Here is a 20,125-nt window from a genome sequence, read left to right on the forward strand (position 1 = left end):
AGAGGGCACAGCCCCTCCCACCATCTCCCCCAAAGGTAGGTACCCTGAGGCACAGGTGCAGGATGGACCACAATCAGCACGTGCTACTCAGGGTCAGCAGGCACACATGCCCCCAGCACTGGCTCCCAGGACCCACCCCACCCACTCCTACCAGCCACATGGCCACAAGCCTACTAGGGGCAACAGGGGCCACAGGGCAGGGCTGTTGCTCATCCCTGGAGTCTCAAGGTAGTAAAGGAGAGGGTCACCTGTCCTCACCTACGCAGGCCAGGAGAATGGAAAGGGAGGCAGTTCCCCATGCCCTTGATCCACATACATCCATTCACTGAAGGTGACTCAGAATGTGGCACTCACATCTGCTGTTGGTCCATCCACCAAATCTCCCAGCAGCACCAAGAGCTAAAGGGACAGCCCTGACCCAGGAGAAATGGGCCCTTGCTGGGGCAAGAATACTGACCCCAACACAGATGGTGCTCAGGGGATCCTGGGAGAAGATGGGAAGGCATCAGAGAAGCCCTGGTGGCCCCACTCTTAGCAACAGCCACTTCCTTATCTGTAAAATGAGCAAAGGGAAGAATCTTGCAAAACTGCAGCCTGAGGCTCAGCATGGGGTCTCAGATCCCGCCCCCGCCCTGGGGTGCTCCTGGTCACACCCATTTTAGAGCTGACCAGGGCCTCTAGTGTGACTGGAGCCAAGACCTGCTGTCCAAAAAGTATGCACATCATAGAGCGGCCCTGCACTCACAGGTACGGCGGGAAAGGCCTGCAGGAGCAGGTGACCCCTCAGGAGTCTTCTCCAGCGCCGTCCCATCTCTATGCCACTCAAAGAGTAAAAGTCAACACCAAAGATAAAATAAAATCCCTCAGCAGTGCCAAAAATACCTCCCCATGGGATGAGGCTCAGCAGGCGCCAGCTTCCACAGCAGCAACCGTTGCTATGGAGACCAGGCTCCAGACAGGGCACAGAGACGGACAGAGAGGGGGCCGGTCAGCTGGTGGGGGACTGCGAGGGGGACAGCTAGAGGGACTGGGGGAATGGAAAGGTGGAAAGGGGGCCAAGGTGGATGGAGGGGGGCAGCTGGAATGGGAGAGAAGAGTGGGCTGGCCTTTGGGGTCCTCTCCAGGCAATGGGGGTCTGAGGCCAAGCCTTGGTCCACTGCCCTTGGACCTGCAGGCCCGGCCGGCTCCACTCTTCCCCATGGCCGCCCCTCCCCGACCAGGGGCTGACTCTGGCCCCCTGCTGACACTATGGGGACACAGTGGCCCTCTGCTTGACCCTGGGATAGGGAGGACCCACAGCCCTCCCGGCCTCCAGTGCCTCTCCCAGGGATTGGTGAAAGTGATCAGCAGATAAAGCCGTGGAGACAAGTTTGCTCAGCAGTAAAATCTGTGGTCACTGGCAGGAAAGAAGCAGGGTCCTTCTCAGATGTCAGCACATTTCTGATGTGAACTCCCCGCAGAGAGCCCTGAGTCCTGTACTCACTGACCTCCGGTCTGGCCCAGTCCACACCTGGTCTCTGTTAGCTTACTGCCCTGGGGCTTGTAGTGCCACCAGCCCTCCAGCCTGCAGGGCCTCGACATCTGCCCACTACTGTCTGCCTCCCCTGCAGGACCGTGAGTATGAGCTGTGGGGAAGGAGGAATGGGCTCCCCGCCCTCTGCCTCTCAGGACCTTGTACACAGCTACACGTCCCTAAAACTGCTTTCATATACCCTCCCCCAAGAACCTTCAAGGGCTCCCTACTACCCACCTGACTGGGAAGCCTGTTCGAACACTCCCTGAGTGAGGTTTTGCCTTCTCTGCTGACCTCTCCAGCACTCAGTAGGACATCCCCCACACCAGTCAGCCATCCTCCGACACTCCCTCCCAAGAATGTCCCACATGGCTCCAGGTCCTGCTCAGAACGCCCTCCAAACACTCCCACTCTGCTAGGCATCCAGCCCTGGGCTGTGCTCTGTCCACTGGCCTGCGGTGCTGGCCAGCAGGGGCAGCATCCAGGCTGCACTAATGTCCCCCAGCTTCAGGAACAAACCACCACAAACTGGGCTCACAACAACACACACTTACTCTCACACCAGTGGAGTCCAGAGGGTGAGGCTGGTCTCACCTGGCAAAGCCGAGGGTTAGCAGAGGTGACGACCCCGGGGGGTTGCAGAGAAGCTGTTCCCACCCCTTTCCACCTTCCAGAGGAGCGGAGTCTGATGACCCTTTGCTCCCTCTTCCACACTCACACCTCCTTCAGACCCTGGCCGCCCCCCATCTCCCACTTGTGTGGACTCTGCCGAGGAGACCAGGCCCCACAGTATCCAGGACAACCTCCCCGTATCAAGACCCTTAGTCCATCTGCAGAGTCCCTTTCACTGCATATGATATCATGTCCACAGGTTCTGGGGACCAGGACGTGGCTGCTTCCTTGATCGGGCTCCCTCACCCCCGCCCCCACCAGACCCTCTCCTGGCCAATTCCTTCCCCTCCCACCCTCCTCTATGGCCAGCCGACAGCCAGGAGGTGACTCCGCTTTAATTTGCTTTTCACTGAAAGAAAGAATCCTCCCCCAGCACCTCCCTCCAGCCAGCCCCACCTCCCCAGCATCCTCCAGGGTCACCACACTCACTGCCTCCCCAGGCCACCTGCCCATGCAGTCCCTGTCCATCCACAATCCTGAACAGCGCACTACCCCCTGGGCCAAACCCTTGGCACACCAGGGCCCCTCAGCAAAGGACACCCAGGCTCCAGGCTCAGTCAGACCACAGCCCCCAGGAAGGGCCTCTCTGATCCCCCAGGAGGCCCTGGGCCGGGCCCCTCCAGCAGGGACATGGCTGCCCATGCATACCACAGCCCCCACCCTCCCACTGCCGATGTGGACACAGACCCTGGACAGCCCTTCTTCCCAGCCCCAACAGCTGCCACTTGGACACCAGCCTCACAGACATCATCAGATGTGGTCCTTGAAGGGGAAAGGGCAATGTCTACCCAGGGGGACCCTACAGGACCCCCACGAGGACAGCCAGCCATAGCAAGCGTGACCCACACAGGCCTCAGTGTCCCCAAACCCTGGAAAAGCTGCCTGCCAACCTCACGGGCAACGGGAGGACTGGCCAGCTGCAGCCACCATCCACCCTCCTGATCCAGCACCAACAGGATGAAAGGCCATGCAAATGCCCAGCCCTCCCAGTGTGGTGCCCTCAGGCCCCCAGTAGTTCCAATCCCTTCCCAGCAGAAGGTGTCCCCAGGCCCACAGGACAGGTGCTTCCCCCAAGTCCCCATCAAAGGGCTCCTCTTTCCCACAGAAACACCGTCAGGACAGACCAGTTCCCTGGCAGAAGAGCCAAGGGGACACACCCACACACGTGTGCACAGCACCCAGCAGAGGCCAGCAGGGAGCCCTCACACACAGCACGGCTGAAGGCTGGGGTCAGGCCACAGGACAAGGCCTAGGGGCGTGAGCTGCACCCTTGACAACCAAGCCCACCAGAGGTCCACAGTACAGCTGAGCACTGGGCCCTCTGGACTATGAGGGGACAGTGTCACACCCAGATCACCCCTTATCCCCCACGCCCCCAGAGCCCAGAGTATGTGGTAGGTGGAGTCAGAGGGCAAGACCCCACAGTGACCTGGGGCACCTCCGACCAGGTCTCCAGGTGGGGACTTGGCAACCGCACACCCCCCCCCAGCCCTGCCAGGCCTGGGGGGTTGTGCTGTGGCCTGCAGCGGAGAGACACAAAGGGCCTTCCTGAAAACCTTCCGTAAACTGCTCAGGGAAGCAGCCAGCAGGGCTGGAACGTTCCAATGTCACCATCTCGTCTCGCTCCCCTCGGAGAACAGAGCATGCCTTTGTCTTTCTATCCTTGCCGTCATCAAATATTTACAAAGGCTGACAGGTCATCTCAGCCAGCCGAGAGCCAAGCGGGCTCTTCCCAGGACGAGGGGGTGGGGAGGGAGGCACAGGTGAGACAGCCGGTCCCAAACACCTGGAAGGCTCTGGGAGGCCCAGGAGGCCCAGGCCAGAGGCCAGACTGCTTCCTGCAGGGGAAGTCACTGTCCCCAGGGCCTCCGACCACATCCCACCAGGGGTTCAAGTCCTGGGTGTCTGGACCCAGTGCCCAGGGCTAGCAGCCAGCGCGGCTGGGTAGCGACCCTGGCCCTGCTCCCGCCAGCTCTGGGCCAGCACATGCCGGCCCATCCTCCATGCTGCCTCGAGAGAACTCACAGTGCGTGCCCAGCCACTGGGCTGGCAGGCAGGGCCTTGGGCAGTGGAGGACCAGGACAGTGTCCACCCACCTCCCCCAGGGAAGGCTAGGGCAGGTTCATCCATGAATAGGCTGCTGCTCAGGGTCTCTGTGGGCAGCAAACAGCATCCCAAGGAGCACAGGGGTCCACAGGTGGGGGAGGGGCTGCACGCATGGGGACTGTCCCTGAGGATCCAGAGAGGGGAAGACAGAATGACCCTTCTGTCACTGTGGCATCTTATCTTCCTAAACTTCTAGAGATTATCGCCTGGTCCTTTCTGCTTGAAAGCCTGATTCTCTGCTTTCCTTCTTCCTCGGTTCTGCTGCATTCTCTTCGAGCTATTGGTCTCCGGGTTCCACCCTTTTCCCTCCACCCCATCCCACCCTCCTCCTAAGTGCGGCTATCTCGGCGGATTCACTTTGTGCCTCTTTTTACAAATGGCAAAGTCACAGCCACTGCACCCTAATGCCACATGCTATCGCCCCCGTTCCGCCATTTGTGTTCCTACTGAACTTGAATGGCCGTTAAGTCAGGTGGGAGAGGGTACAGGCAGCCATCAGGCAGACCCACCCTGGACCTCAACTCTGGACACAGCAGCCAGCAAGCATGGCTGGGCAGCATGGAGACCCCAGAACAAGCCGTTAGGGTGTGTATCATGGCCCCTCCCACCATCTTTACTGACCCAAGTGAGACTACCCCTGGGTACAGCATCATCTCCACTCCTGGGGGTCAGAGACAATCAGAGGCCACCATGCAGCCCCTGCCATGCACACAGGGACAGCACACCCGCTGGGGCTAGTCTGCACACGGGACACTGCCCAGCCAGCAGAAAGAGAGGTGGTGCTAGGACCCTGCCTCCCGTCTCCAAACACGCTACCCGTGCACTCGGGTGCTCACAGTGGGCACGGGAGGCACCCCAGCCAGGCCTGGGATGAGGCAGCCAGCTGTGCACAACATCCTTCTTCTGGCTTTGGTTGCCTGTGAAGGTCAGAGGCAGGGGACTCTTGCCCAGGGATAACCAGGTTAGGTCCGTCACTGGGCTACAAAGGCCTCGGGAGGAGGGGACTCTGAAACCCTTGCGTGCTTGCCTCCTCACTCTCCGCCAACATCAACTTTCTCCATTTCTTTCAAAAGAGCCAAGTTCACTCCCCAGTTCAAACGTCTCCTTTTAAGAGAAGAAATTCCCTGGACTTCTCCGAGCAGAAGTCAGCAGCCTTGCTCTGGCTGACCTGGCCAGAGGGTTTCCTGATGTGAGGACTCAAGAAGGCAGCCCAGGGCACCGCTTGGCCACCAGGGGTATGAGCCCTGCTGACCATGTGGGGGTATGTGGGGGTTGGGGAGCGTCTGTAGTCACTGACCCTGGCTGATACTTGCAGGGAGGTCTCCAGTCCAGACCAGAGGATGCGGGAAGCATCATAGCTCAGCCCTGGGACCATCAGAGTAGCCAGGGCACCTCCTCCAAGACTCCAGGCTTTGGCCACCACCTTCTGGGAGGTGTGGGTGGCCCTGGCACAGCCAAGCTCAGAAGCTGCACCCAATGGAGGATGAGTATCAGGACCACATAAGGGCAGCAAGCCACAGGCCCAGCCAAGAGGGTGCAAAGGTCTATGTCCAGCTGAAAGGGAGCCAGGCGAAGCTGAGCTAAGTCTTGGTCTACCTCAAACCCACCAGTAAGGGGATGGCAGGCGGGGCTGACCCCAGGCCTGACTCACAACGTGGTGAGACTCTGCCCAAGCTGCCCAGCTCAGTGCCCAGGCCTCAAGAAGCTGGGCAGGATTAGGTAAGGGGAGGGAGGACCCTAGGGTGGTTGGCACCATTTACCTTCACCACACACATTAGCAAAGATGCCACAACTGTGAAAAACGACCCAAGAATATCCAAATCAGACAAGAAGGGCTTCGACCAGCACGGAAACTGCTGTGTCGGAGGAGAGCTTCTGGACAGTTCCACCTGCACCTCTTTGGTGTCTGTCCCATCACCTCCCTAGGGACAGCCCCTCCAACGGTAGGCACACCCTCTGCCCCTGTGAAACCCCACACTGGGGCACCCCTCCTCAGTGGAGCAGGCCCAGAACTGGCAGGTGGGGTGGACAACCAGACCCCACACACAGCCCTGCCCTAGGTGACAGGCACCCGGTGAGGCCTGAGGAAGCCACAAGGGCCCCACCCAGAGCCGGTGGACAGGTGGCAGATGGTCTCCTGGGCAGTGTCCTCCAGCCAGCTGCTCAGAGCACCCCAGGACATTGTGTCCTGGCAGCACTAATGATTCCGCTTCAGACAAAGCTGAGGCCCGAGCCCATACAGCCAGGGCCTGAGGTCAGCCTCCTCGGGCTGCGCCATGGCCCTGTGCTGGAGCAGGTCCCCGCTCTGACGTCCTGGTTTCCCTGTTCCTGTTTCTGCCTCAGAAAGGGGAAAATGGCAGGACTCCCCCCGACCCCGGGAAGTGACCTGCCCCCAGTGCACAGAGGGGGCTCGGCATGGTTACTTCTGCAATCGCAGCGCTCTGGTCCCCTGCAGGAGAGGCCTGTCTGCCTCTGCGACCTGCATGCACAGCACCAGCACCAGAAATGCATGAACTGGCTCCATGCAGACCAGATGGGGGTCTCTATGAGACCCTTGGCCCTGAGCCCTCCAGACACAATGCCAACAGGTGGAAAAACAACCACTGGGTGAATAGAGACGCGACAAGCAGACCCAACACAGAACCCCTGGTTATTTCTTAGATCCCAACAGGGAAAAGCAGGAAGAGCCCCCCCCCCCCCCCCCGCCCGGGAAGCATGGTCCACACACCAGACCACACGCAATCGGATCTGTCCAGCCAGACCCAAGCGCGAGGCTGTGTCCTGGCTCTGCTGGGACGTGTCCTCGTTCCTGTCGGGAGACGCCTGCTGAAGTATTCAGGGGGAATCAAAACTAGGTCAGAAAAAACCCGGACACAGAGATGCAGCCGTAGAGGAGATGTTGTGAAATACGACGGTGACTCCAACGGCTCCTGGGTTTAAGTTTGTCAGAGTAAATGGTTACAGGTAAAGAAGCCTGCACGGTGGCAAGGCAGAGAAAGCTGTGACAGCGGGCTGGGGTGGCAGGTGGCGAGCTGGGAGCAGCCCACACAAGAAGGAAAGGGCTGTAGGTGCCTGGGGGTCAGGGTGTGGGCAGGGAGGAGTACTCAGGCGTGCTGGGGTGCAGGATGTTCTGTGTGGGGGATGAGCCCGGGCAGAGGAGATGCCCTCGCTCACAGGCACCAGCTGAGTCTGGAGGGAGGAATTAACCAAGACAGACGGCGGGCACCTCCCTACCACACCACCTGCCACTCCTTCCTAGCCAACCGGAATCCACGCTGCCCAGCCCAGGGAAGAGATCAAAGCCAGTGATACCAACCAAGCCTTTTCCAGATACCCCTGCAGCTAGAGAGGCCATAGGATCCAGTTCTAACCAGAGAAATCAAGTAGGATCATGGATAAATATTTTATGGATTAAAATATGGGCAGAGTCATTTGAGAAAGAGACTCTACTAGCCCCTACCTAACCAGCTCCTCACTTGCTTCCTGCCTTCAAAGTGTTTACAAGCCTGGAGCTGTGGCAGCCCTCTTGTAACTAGGTGGCAACCAACTGCCAAGACATCTGAGGAGAGTTTAAGAGAAAGAGAAAATGCCATGTCCCTGCTGACACTGCTAAGCTGCCTAGAGGGCCCTCAAGTGGCTGCCATCTCCAGATTTCAGTTTCTAGGGAAAGGTTGGCACTGCTCAGCACCACTGGCTCACAGCTGAGAATTTTCTCAGCCCATCCACCATGAGCAAGCACAAAAGAACCAGGGGAGCACGGACACTGGAGAGAGGATGGTCCCTCCAGAGCAGCTTCTGGCCTGAGACGGGTGGGGGCTCCAGAGCAAACCGTCCCTGTGTCACTCCGAGCACTGCCCACGGCACCGTTACCGTGATTCAGGAGGCCCCATTTCTTGCAGTGGTGCCGAGAAACAGCAGGAAGATCCTCGCCGCTAGCAAATCCCCACAGTCACACCCCTCCTCAGAGCCCACTCTGATCTCACAAGACACCTGTGCAAAGAAAAGAAGATGTGGGGACCCTTATCTCCCAGCCGCCCGCAGAGCTTCCCAACACAGGGGCGTTTTAAAGACTCTGCTAAGTCTACCATGGGGGTGCCTCGTCCAACGCTCCTCAAGCCTATCTAGCGACAGCTGCCCTTTCTGCACCCTTGAACACACGTGGGACATAGCAGGAGAAAGGGCCCGCACGAAGTGACGTGAGCCGCGATTCTGGCTTGGACGTGAGCTGCCCTCTGGGTCTCCTTTCTCCTCACTGAAAACAGAATTCTAAGGACCAGTGGGCTCACACATGAGCTCAGAACCCAAGAAAGTCCTCAGCAAACCAGAACTTCCTCCCTTCCCTTCCTGCCCTTGGCCAATGGATGTCCTGGCTACACCTGGGTGTCTTACAGGTCTGGGCTCCAGGCCTGGACCTCCCTCCAAGAGGCCCCTGGGGCCCCACACAGAAGCAGCCCTGGGCAAACTCACCAGGACTCAGGTCACCGAGCCTCTTGCCCAGTGTCCTGAGCCCCGTCTCCAACCTGCTGGCCTGCTGGCCCTCACGTTTGAACAGTATTCCTGTCCACATCTTTAATCTCTAGAATCATCCTGGATACAATGCACCCTGAATACTCTCATGGCCAGCTGCCCAGGTGCTCAGGGAGGTGGGTGGGAGGGGGCCATCTACCTGGGCCCCCCAGCGTTTCCATGAGGACACAAAGACCCTCGACTCAGAGGCCCTGGAAGCACATGCTCAGGGAGCCCTTGACCCAGGACCACCTCCCCATGACCAGAAGGCTCTGTCCAGCTCTGCCCCCACCTCCCCGAGAGCAGGGCAGGGCTGGCCTCTCTGAAAAAGAAAGAACCCATGGGGCCAGAATAGTAGGTCAAAAACCAGGGGCAAACCCAGAATCCTTGCTCCCCCCCTCACTAGCCAACAGCTTTAAAAGATGATCTAGAAACAAGTAAAAAAAATCGATTTTTAAAAGCTGACATTGCAGCTGCATTGTTTTAAAAAATAGAGAGAGATATATGTGAACAAGAACAAGAATATAATATGAAAAATAAAAGCATCTGTATTCAGCCAGGTGCAGTGGCGCATGCCTGTCATCCCGGCAGCTCTGGAGGCTGAGGCAGGAGGATCGCAAGTTCAAAGCCAGCCTCATCAACAGTGAGGCCCTAAGCAACTCAAGTGAGACCCTGTCTCTAAATAAAATACAGAATAGGGCTGGGGATGTGGCTTAGTGGTCAAGTGCCCCTGAGTTCAATCCCCAGTACCAAAAAAAAAGTAACTGTATTCAAGAATTATAGGTGACTTTTTTTTCCCAGTGTTTGCAAACTTAACTTCTTTCACACAGTTGTATTCCTTTTTAAAAATCAATTCATTCCTTTACAGAGAAGTTGTAGGTTTCCGGGAGGGTTGTGCAGACAGTACAGAGTTCCCTGCACTCCCACACACCCACACAGGCTCTCCTACTGTTAACAGCTTGCCTTGATGTGGTAAGTTTATTACAATCAATGAGCCAAAACAGATACTTCATTATTCACTGAAGTCCAAAGTTTACTCTCGGGGTTAGAGAGTCTGTGGGTTTGAACAAATGGAAATGACATGTAGCTGCCACTATTCGATCACACAGACTAGTTTCACTGCCTTAAAAATCCCGGGTGGGTGCTCCACCTCATTATCCCTGTCCTCCCTGACCTCTGGCAACTGATCGTCCTTACTGCCTCGGTGGCTTCACTCCTTGCAGCACGTGGGCTTTCCAGACTGACTTCTCTGACTTAGGCATCCGCGTAGAAGATTCCTCCAGGTCTCTCCATGGCTTGATAGCGCCATTCTTTTCAGTGCTATGTAGCATTCCATTGTCTGGATGTACCACAGTTTATTTACCCATGCGTCTTCTGAAGGGCATCTTGGTTGCTTCCAAGTTTTGACAATTATGAATAAAGCTGCTATAAACATCCGTGTGTAGGTTTTTGTGTGGACATGTTTTCAATGTTTCATGTTTGGGTAAATACCAAGGAAAGAGATTGCTGGGTTGTTTGGTAAGAATATGTTTCATATTGTAAGAAACTGCCAGTCTTCCAAAGTGGCTGCGCCATTTTGAATTCCCACCATGCATGAAGGAGGGTTTACTGGCTCCACATCGTCACCGGCGTTTGGTGTTGTCAGAGTTCTGGAGCTGGACCGTTCTACTAGAGGTCTACCAGTATCTCACTGTGGCTTTAATTTGCATTTCCCTGTTGACATATGATATTAAGCATCTTTTCATATGCTTATTGGCTATCTGGATATCATCTTTGGTGAGGTGTCTGTTCACATTTTTGGCCTACTTTTTAAAATCTGGTTGTTTGTTTTCTTATTGTTGAGTTTCAAAAGTTCTTTGTGTGTTTTGGAAGGATCCTTTATCAGAAGTTCCCTTTGCAAATATTTTCTCCCAGTCTGGGACCGGTCTTCTCATTCTCTTAACAGTGTCTTTCACAGACCAGTTTTGTTTTTTTTTTTTTTAATTTTAATGCAGTCCAGCTTATCAATCATTTCTTTCATGGACTGTGCCTCTGGTGTTGTATCTAAAATAATCATTGCCTAACCCAAGGTCACCTAGATTTTCTCCTACATTATCTTCTAGGAGCTTTACAGCTTTGAATTTCACACTTAGGTCTGTGCTCGATTTTAAGTTAATTTTGTGAAGAAGGTAAGGTCTCTGTCTAGATTGTTTTTTCCTGGTACTGGAGACTGAATCCAGAACCTTGCACATGCTAGGTGAGTGCTTTACTGCTCAGTACATGCCCAGCACTAGATTTGGTGTTTTGCATATAGATGTCCAATTGACCCCTTGTTGAAAAACACCATGTTGCTCTGCACGGTGGTGCACACCTGTAATCCCAGCAGCTCGGGAGGCTAAGGCAGGAGGATCACAAGTTCAAAGCCAGCCTCAGCAACTTAGTGAGGCCTTTAGCAACTCAGCGAGACCCCGTCTCAAAATAAAAAAGAGCTTTTATGTGGCTCAGTGGTGCAGTGCCCCTGGGTTCGATCCCTGGTACCAGAAAAAGAAAAGACTATCTTTGCTCCGTTGAAATATCTTTGCTCTTTTATCAAAGATCACTTGGCTTTCCCTGTGTGGATCTATTTCTGGGCTCTCTATTCTGTTCCATTGATCTATCCATCCACCCTTCCTCCAATACCACACTGAACACTTTTAGTCTTTTCCAAAAAATTCTAGGATATATTTAATGGAAGCTAACTTAAATCAGAGGTAGTAATCAAATACTTAAAGAAATTCTTAGAATTCGGTCCTCCAGGAATAGAACTGGATGGGAAAACTCTTGGAAGCACAGGAAAACTTACAACAATCTTTTTTTTTTTTTTTTTTAAATTTTGTACCACTGAGCTACATCACAACCTTTTATATTTTGAGACAAGGTCTCACTGAGTTCCTGAGGCTAGCCTCTAACTTTTGATCCTCCTGCCTCAGTCTCCTGAGTAGGTGGAATTACAGGTATTCACCACTGGATCTAGTTCAACAACCTTCCGGTTGCCACACTTGAAAACTTCACCATCCTCTCCACTCAGGGCTTCTCTACCCAGACAGGGTTCCCCCAACTCATAGTCCTAGATTCTCCATGGTCAGAGGCAGATCCTGACTTGCTTTTCAAAAGTGCCGTTCACACACTTTTCCTTATCTGCAGCTCAAATGGTAAGACAACGGCAGCCCAGGTGCCTCAGGCTCTGCTGCCCCTTGCATCACACAAGGGCAGGGGCACAACCAGCCCCACCAGGTTCAAGCTGCTTGCTCTCCACTGCACATCTCATCCGGACCTTTTTCAGGAGGTGAGAAGAGGGTACGCTCTGGCTGATGCTTCTCTCAACTGTCCTGTGGCCATAGGGTCAGCTAGCAGCATCCCCCTGCACACAGGAGTAAACCAAGGCTCAGAAAGGCAGGCCCTTCCCATGCTGTACCAGGGCAGACCTTCTCCCCAGGAACGACAGCTTGTACAGGGACCCCGTGGCCAGGATCTTTGGTGGAGTTTCCTGGTCCAGCTGTGGGGCTCCAATGCCCCGCATCCCACCACAATCGCTCAACCAACGTAGACTGCAAAGGAGACCAGACACACAGCCCAGAACTCTGCTGGACTGGGTCAAGTTCTCCTCCGCCACAGCAGTATCGCAGAGCCCCGTGCCGTCACCTTGGGCTTCTTCCAGTGGTGGCCTGAAGCCAGGCTCAAGCCACAAGCCCCAAGAGACACCCACAGGGGCAGAAGAGCCACGCTCTCAGCAAATCCAGGCTTTCTGGAAGGTTGAGTGGCAGGCTCAGGACAAGCCCAGGCGGCCTTTCATGGCACTCCCTCCAACCTCGTGACAGCCACTCCGGGCAGGGCTGCGCAACTGGCCCCTCTCTCCTGGCCTGACTTGAGGCCCATCCTCCTCTGGGGTTCAGTCTTGCTCCTGAGCTGACTACCCAGACCCCCAAAGATAGGTTCTGCCTAAGAGAGCCTGCTCCCCACGAGGAGCACCTTCACTGCCTACAGGATGGTCAGGTTGAAGTCGAACACGTTCTGAGCCAGGACCTGATCCTCCTCCAGATCCACTTCCCACCTCCTTCTCAGAGGACAGCTATCGCACCCCGCCAGCCCAAAGCTCTGCTGTTACCCCAACTCCCACCTTCAGTTCCAACCTGCAGCAAATCCTGTGCTCTCCTCCTTCAAACACACCCAGAATCTGACCCTGCTCCCCACCCCAGCCCCACTCTGCAGGTGCAGAACCCTTTGCCTTGCCTGCTGGCTGGCTCCCTGCCCCACCTTTGTCCCCCACCTGTCCCCACATCAGCCAAGGAACCCTGTCAAAACCTCAGTCTGCTCTCACCCCTCCTCTTCTCTCAGAAGCCCCCAGTATGGCTCCCACCCTCAAAGAAACCAAGTCCTGGCCATACCTCCAGATCTCCTATATGGCTGATACCGGCTGAGCTCTCCTCTGTGCTGAAATGGCTCTAACCTCAGGTCCTTTGCACGTCTGTTCTCTGCCTTCCTGTTCAGTGGCTCGCTCCTCCCTCTTCGGGGCCTTCACCTAAGTACCTTGCACTCCCCCCACCATGGTATCCACCAGATCTGCTAATATGTTCTCACATCTACTCACCTTGTGTTCTGGGTCATGATCTGTCCTGTTCGCTATAGTGCTCCCAGGTCTGGAGCTCAGCCTGCACCGAACCCTGCCCCTTCCTCTGATGTCACCTCTAGCTAGCAGAGAGATGGCCGCACATCCACAGAGCCTGGCCCCACCTTAGAGCTACCCCTCGAAACAATGAAGCAAGTTAGGGGACGAGAGCCTCAGGAACGGTCCAACCTTCCAGGTGACCAAGTGACTGGGAGCATCCCCGGCCGACACTTACTCCAGGAGCCTGAGGCTGACACAGCCATCACCTAGCCGAGGTCCTTCGCCCCGGAGTGCTGTTTAGCCATTCAGCTAGTGCCAAGTCCCAGCTCCCTCAACAGAATGAAGCAACAGTCACACACCGCCTGGGCCTCGTGCAGCCCTAACAGGTCCCCAGGCCTCTTGGGCCCCTTTCCGTTAGCTGGTTTGTAGTTGGTCCCTGCCTTGCCTGGCTGGCATCCTTATGACCGCATCAAGGTCACCCAGGCCTCAGTTTTATCTCATGGCCACTCTGCCCACTTCTTGTAGGAAAGATCAAGGATGCGATGTCCACCTGCCCTAGCCCCCGCGGGGTGCTCAGCAGGGCATGTAGAGAGACGATGGAGACAGCCATCTCTACTGTCACAGAGAGTTCTGGTGCTGGTGCTGCAGGAGGCATATGTGATTGTCCTCTCAGGCTTCCTCACAGGTCACAGAGCTGAGAAGACATTGCTAAGGGACAGCAGGAAAAACAAGCCGCGTATGCAGGTTTGCCCCTCACGTGGGAGACCATCCTGGCCTTTCTCTCAGGGCTCAGAAGGGCAATGCAGCTTACTCTGAGTCACACAGCAACCTGGCCCTAAACCAGGCTCAGCTGGGCACCTCTGAAGTCCAGGGCCTCTGAGGACACCTCAAAAGCACATGTCCAACTGCCCAGAAATGGCTTGCAACGGGGGACAAGCCACAGTGCCACACCCTCTTCTGCCCCCCCCCCACGATGGCAGCCACAGTTTAGGCTGCTCGTAGTCATTGCTGACCACACACACCTCACGACACCACTCAGGGGGAGGAGGGGACCTTGAGTCTATGGCAGGACAGCCATCTCCACAGGCCTAAGGACACCCAGCACCAGCCTTTCTCACCAATCAAAACAAAACCTCGGTCAGGGTGAAGCGTGAAACATCTCACCCAAGAACATAAACTCAGCGCTGCCATCCCGCTAATGCCAAATCCCAGCTCCCTCAACAGAATGAAGCAACAGGAAGTTTCACACACACACAGGCAGGTGGCCACCGGTCAAATCAGCCTGAGCCCTTGCAGAGAGTCTGGTCTCTGTGAGGAACACCACTGCTTCCTCGTGTCCCCCCTATCCCTGTCCCCACCCCTCTGGGCATCAGTAGGGTGGGGGTGAAGGCAGGCCAGGCAGCAGTCGGGCCCCCCACACAAGGCCACCGATGCAAAGCATTCAGGCTCTTGAGAGGTGGGAACACAGCTCTGAGATGGCCATCACCACCTCACAGTGCCGCAGGAGGACCCCTCTCAGGTTTGGGTGGCCCAGCTGGCAAGGCTCAAGCAGGGCAGAACTGGACGCCCCAGCCCCCATTCTCTTTAGGCCCTGCTCTGCCAGGGCCCAGCCAGTGCTGAGCTGAGAGTCAGAAATGAAGGTCTCCACAAGGCAGATGGATCCCCGAAAGTCACCATCTAGGGATCACAGGTCCCAGACCAACAGGGCACAGTGGCTTTCTGTGGAAGGCAGGGTTACAAAGGGTCTGAGACCCTGCATCTCCTGAAAGTAGAGGACACGGACAGGGTCCCCTTCCGCCCCTTCCCCAGGGTCCCCGAGAGACAGAGCAGAAGCAGGCAGGGCCAGGAAAAGTCAGCAGGCCACTTCAACAGGTTCTGGACAGTGGCCGGGGCGTTTTCCCAGGACCCCTGGCCAACAAGGGAAGAGGGATTTCTAAGTCACATGGGACAGTGTCAGCTCGGTCACCCATGTAGTCAAGAGTTAAGGAAGACATGAAAGTCAACATCCAGAGGCGGAACAGGCTCCCCAACACAAGGCACCCCAAGAGGCAGCCATGGGGATGCACCAGGTTCCCTATCACCGCTCTGTGGCCACAACACGCCAGGAGCCCCTCAGTGCCACCCGCTTCTAGGCACTGTCATCCCTGTGCTGTGAGTTTGCCCTGCCAGGCACGTGTCTCCCACACCACAGAGGTGAACCTTGATGGAGGCTGAGCAATGCCCAGGTGGGACCCCAGCAACCAGGTAGCCATGCCCAGAGCTGACAGGGGAGTCCTAAGCTGCCTCGCAGGCTGTCTGATGGGAAAGGGATCTATACAGGACCAGAGCTGGCCAAAGAGGGCCAAGGCCACATGGGATAGTCCCAGGAAAGAGAAGGGGTGTGGGAAGGGGATGGGAGTCTGACAGTATTTTCACTTCCTTCATGGTCACTGTAACGCGCTTTGGTGCCAAAAATAAAAGTTCACTCAAAAGCTATTTTTTAAATGGCTTACTCCCCACACCAATAACAATAACGACAATAATAATAGTTCCAGTTTCAGCTTTGGCCCTCTAGAGAATTCAGGTGTGGCATCTTGCCCTTGGAGGTGAGATAAGCACACACAGTTCTCCCTGCAAACTTCTTTCAACACCAAGTCATGGAAGGAAATCAGATGTCCTCTAAGCTACTCGCTAGGTCCAAGATTGGGACATTTCTGCCCCTTAGCAGGAAACCCTGGAAAGAGTCAGCAAGCAATGCACCTCTCTGGTCTCCAGTGGGGGGAAAGGGGCCCAGAAGACCCCAGCCCAACCAGGTCATGAAAAGGAAACAGCCACCAGCCAGATTCCGGCATACCCAAAGGGAGGCCACTCCCGCAGAGGCACTCTGGGCCAGAAGAGAGGAATAGAGACCCAGAGACCACAAGGCCACCCTGACTGAAGGCAACACTCTGACAGACTGTCCCTCCACCATGCAAACCTGGACTCCCAGGAGGCCCCTCTCCCAGTGCCCAGAAACACGGGGGACCAGGAGGCAAAATGAACCTCACCACACTGTGCAACGAGAAGGCACCCACCCCTGGCACAAAGCCAACCTGGCTAGCAAGAGTGGCCACCTGTCGCCCTCCACCAGCCAGGCAGGCCCTCTGCACTGTTGGTTGGTGAGGCCTGACTCTATACCACACCCAGGAGTGACCCTCTCTCAAGGACTCCAACGCCCCTGCCCTAGTCCCCATCCTGACATAGGGGCTTCTTATGTGTAGAACCCCTGCTGCCTACATCACCCCACTCAGCCCTGCCCCACAGCCCAGTCACCACACAGGGGACCCTGGGTGGGTTCCATCCTCCACTCCAGGCTGATGTCCTTCTTCCCTGGTCCCAAAATGCCCCTTGCCAACTCCTCTTGGGTGGCCTCAGGAGGTTACTCCATGACCCCATGACCTCATGGTTTGTGATGAGGAGGTCCCAGGCTAAACCTGTCACACAAGAGGTTCTCAATAAAGGGGCTCTTCTAAGTAGGTTCAGAACTCTGCCAGAGAAAACCCTCCCAGATCAGTCCAGGCAGAGGGAGGTGGCCTCCCGGCATGTACCTCGGCCTGGTTGAACAGGAGAGGCACCTCTTGTTGGGGGAGTGTGGGGGCAGCTTCCCCACCAGCTGGGAGGGGGTGCCTAGTAACCCCAGGGCAAGGAACAGCACTCTCTAGTCCAGAAACTACCCCCAACCTTTCCACTCCTATCTAGAGCCAAGGAGAAAAGACCCCTGGATGGAGGCCAAGCCCCACCCCGCTGCCCTGCTCACCACAGGCAGACCCAGCGACTGAACGGACGGACGGCCTTTCCTTAAAGGGAAGGAGAATTAACAAGCTCCCAGAGTCATATGCTCCTGCACTGCCTCAGCCAGATCAGCAGGCTCAGGCTGCAGAGGTCTAACTCACATCCAGCCTGCTGCAGCACTCCTCTGCCCTCCGCCCGCAGTGGCATTCTGAGGCCACAGCACCAGTGCGTGTTCAGAGAGCCATGCTGGTCATCTAGCCAGAGCAGGGAGGTGGGGAGCCAAAGCTCCTACCAGGCTCCAGAACCAAGAATCCTCATTTCCCCTTCCTGGATCCTCCCTCCCCTCTGCCTCTCACGTAGGTAGCAGGAACACACGGTGCACACATCCCAGGACCCCAGCCCTTGGAACCTGCCCCACCCACATATCCATTCTATTCCATCAAGGCCACCTCTTGCCACCAAGGCCACCTTTTGGCAAGGCTTAGAATCTGTGGTGCAGGTGGGAGGAGAGAGGATCTCCTCAGCCCCTCCTGAAGGACCCTGAAGGATACCACAGACCCCCATCACACAAAGCCACACAGAACCACGGAGGAGAGGCAAGACCTTGGAGCTCTTCGTCTTGGGGGAAGGGCTCACGGCAGGTCAACACCCACCACAAGAGCCCGGCTTGCACACCCGGGCAGGTCACCCTGCAGGGGCTGGAGGACACAGTAACTGAATTCCCATTTGTGGGCCAAAAATGCAGGCATCCTGCAGTGTGGCCTGCGGCCCTGGCACCCAGCTTGCCCTGGCTCGCCCAGCCTGCGTCAGCCTGGAAGGCCAGCTAACTTTACAGGCCAGTGGGGTAGCGCTCTCCCAGGCCGGCCTCTGCCTGACAGCTGCCCCCTCCCAAAGAGGGAGGGCCTGTAAACACCCCCTGTGACAGGAGCTGCCTCCTCTTCCAAGGCTGGCCTAGGGTTGCCTTTTATATAATCTTCCAGGGCCTGGGCTGACACAGCGAACGTGAGGGCAAGGTTAAGAAATTTGCACGCCCAGAGCCTTTGCATCCAAGAAAAAAGAAGGGAAGGAAAAAACCCACTAGCGTTTTGCATGACTTGGATTTAAGGGCTCTCACACATCCAACTGGTGAATAGATGGAGCCCTGGGAGCACCTAGAGGCTATGCACAGGGCTTCCAAAGCTTGCTCAGCAGGTCCCAGGACAGCACCAGGCACCATCCCTGGGTCACAGATCCCTGGGTCAGAGGAAGTCCTGTAGCCTGTAGGCTGAGGCACCTACACCTTCCAGGACACAGGAAGCTACTAATTTAAGGGCAGTTGAGAGGCCCCAAACTACCCTTTGAGAGGTCTTGACGCCCTCACACAGCCTCTAGGCTCTATTGGAACAGTGAAGTGGGTTAGGAGGGCTCTTCAAAGTACACAGCCCCCAAGTGCCCCCTCTCTAACGCCCCCCACAGCGTGGACACACACAGTACAAAGCCCAACATTGACCTCTGCCATCAAGTGGGCTGACAAGCCCCAGTCAGCACAGACACAGATCGGCCTCTTGTGCGCTGTCCACACAGGCCACCCACACAGAAGGTGACACACTCGGCAGCCCCCGCCATCCTCAGGGCTGCCTAAGGCCAGCTCAGGAGCAAGGACGCGCCCAAGGACGCATTCTCACACAGCCCACCTGCGGGCAGCGAGCCCTCACCTGCAGTTCGCACCAGGCCACCTCCACCCAGGTCTCGGTGTCCAGACCCTTGTAGACTGTCTTGAAGGAGCCCCGGCCCAGCTCGATGTCAAACTTAAGAAAGCGGCCGTCCAAAGAGGTGGCCACGGCCTTGAGATCGTCCTCGTCGTCCTCCTCCTCCTCTGGTTCATCCTTCCGTGCGCGCCCGGGCTCGGGCTTCGCCTCGGTGGCTCCAGCGTCCTCCTGCCTCGCTGCCGCCGCCTCCTCCTCCCCCCGCGGGCCGTCGTCGGGGACCTGCGCGGTTGCCGCAGCAGCAGGGTCCGGGCTGGGCTCACGGGCGCCCGCAGGCTCCGGGCCGGGGTCCGAGGGGGTTCCCGGGGCACTCGAAGGCGCTGCAGGCGCGGCGGGCGCGGGGGCGGCAGGGCGGCCACGGGCGCGCTCTGCGATGAGGCGGCGCGTCTTGCAGAGCAGAAGCACCCGGCGCTGCAGGGGCTGCGGGGGCTGTGCGCTCTGTGCCTCGGTGGCCTCCAGGCCCGGCGGCTCCTCCTGGTCCGACTCTACCACGCTGCGCCGCAGGAAGCGCTGGGGCCCGGGCCGCGCCGCCCTAGCCCGCGGCTCCGCCATGCCCGCGGGCCCCGCGCCGCGCCCGGCCTCCATCAGCGCGCCGGGGGCGTCTCGGCGGCCGCCATCGCGGTCCATCTCTGCGGGCCAAGGACACACAGGCCCGCGTGAGCGCCGGTCCCGCCGCACCTGCCCGAGCCACGGGATGAGACAGCGCCGCCCCGGGGCCCGCGCCCTGCCCAGCCCCGACCTCGGAGGGGGCCTGCCGGGCTGTCCCTGGGGGCTTCGGAGAAAGGGGCTGCAGACTGCACTGGGAGGTCCGGATTGGAATGGGGGACGTGCCCTGCTCAGCCCCGGGCTGCGGAGAAGGCCTGTCCTGGGCTGTCACTGGGACCCTGAGAGGGAGGACCTGCTGGATGTCCCTGAGGGCCCGGAGGGGCTGCAAAGGGACCAGGAGGCCGGAGAAAAGGGGCCCAGCCCCCAGGCCCGGGAGGAGGGCCTGCTGGGTTGTCCAGGGGGACGCTGCAAAGGGGACAGGGAGGCCCGGGGCGGGGGGAGGCACCGGCCAGGCGGCTGCTCCACAAAGGACGCGGGCCCGGGGCGCGGGAGGGGCGCGCGGGGAAGGGGCTGCGGCGGCGCGGCGCGCACACAAAGGCGGCGGGCGGGAGGGCTCGGCACTCACAGGGCGAGCGGGCGCCGTCCATGCCCGCGGCCGGGTGG

General features: G+C 57.4%; 1 protein-coding gene across 8 annotated transcripts in view; it reads right to left on the reverse strand.

Moving 5' to 3' along the window:
- Wnk2 (WNK lysine deficient protein kinase 2) overlaps positions 1-19,558 on the reverse strand; it is a 119,615-nt gene extending 100,057 nt beyond the window's left edge. For all 8 annotated transcript variants that reach the window (XM_046457725.2, XM_046457731.2, XM_046457729.2 and 5 more), the window contains exon 1: positions 18,866-19,558. In XM_046457725.2, the coding sequence (XP_046313681.1) occupies positions 18,866-19,543 (678 nt within the window). In that variant the 5' untranslated portion in view covers positions 19,544-19,558. The remainder of the gene's footprint in view (positions 1-18,865) is intronic.
- Between the last annotated feature and the right edge of the window lie 567 nt (positions 19,559-20,125).

The sequence above is a fragment of the Marmota monax genome, unplaced genomic scaffold (genome assembly GCF_021218885.2).
Source record: "Marmota monax isolate L192 unplaced genomic scaffold, Marmota_monax_Labrador192_F-V1.1 WCK01_AAM20220418_F8-fsc00231, whole genome shotgun sequence".
Classification (NCBI taxonomy): domain Eukaryota; kingdom Metazoa; phylum Chordata; class Mammalia; order Rodentia; family Sciuridae; genus Marmota; species Marmota monax.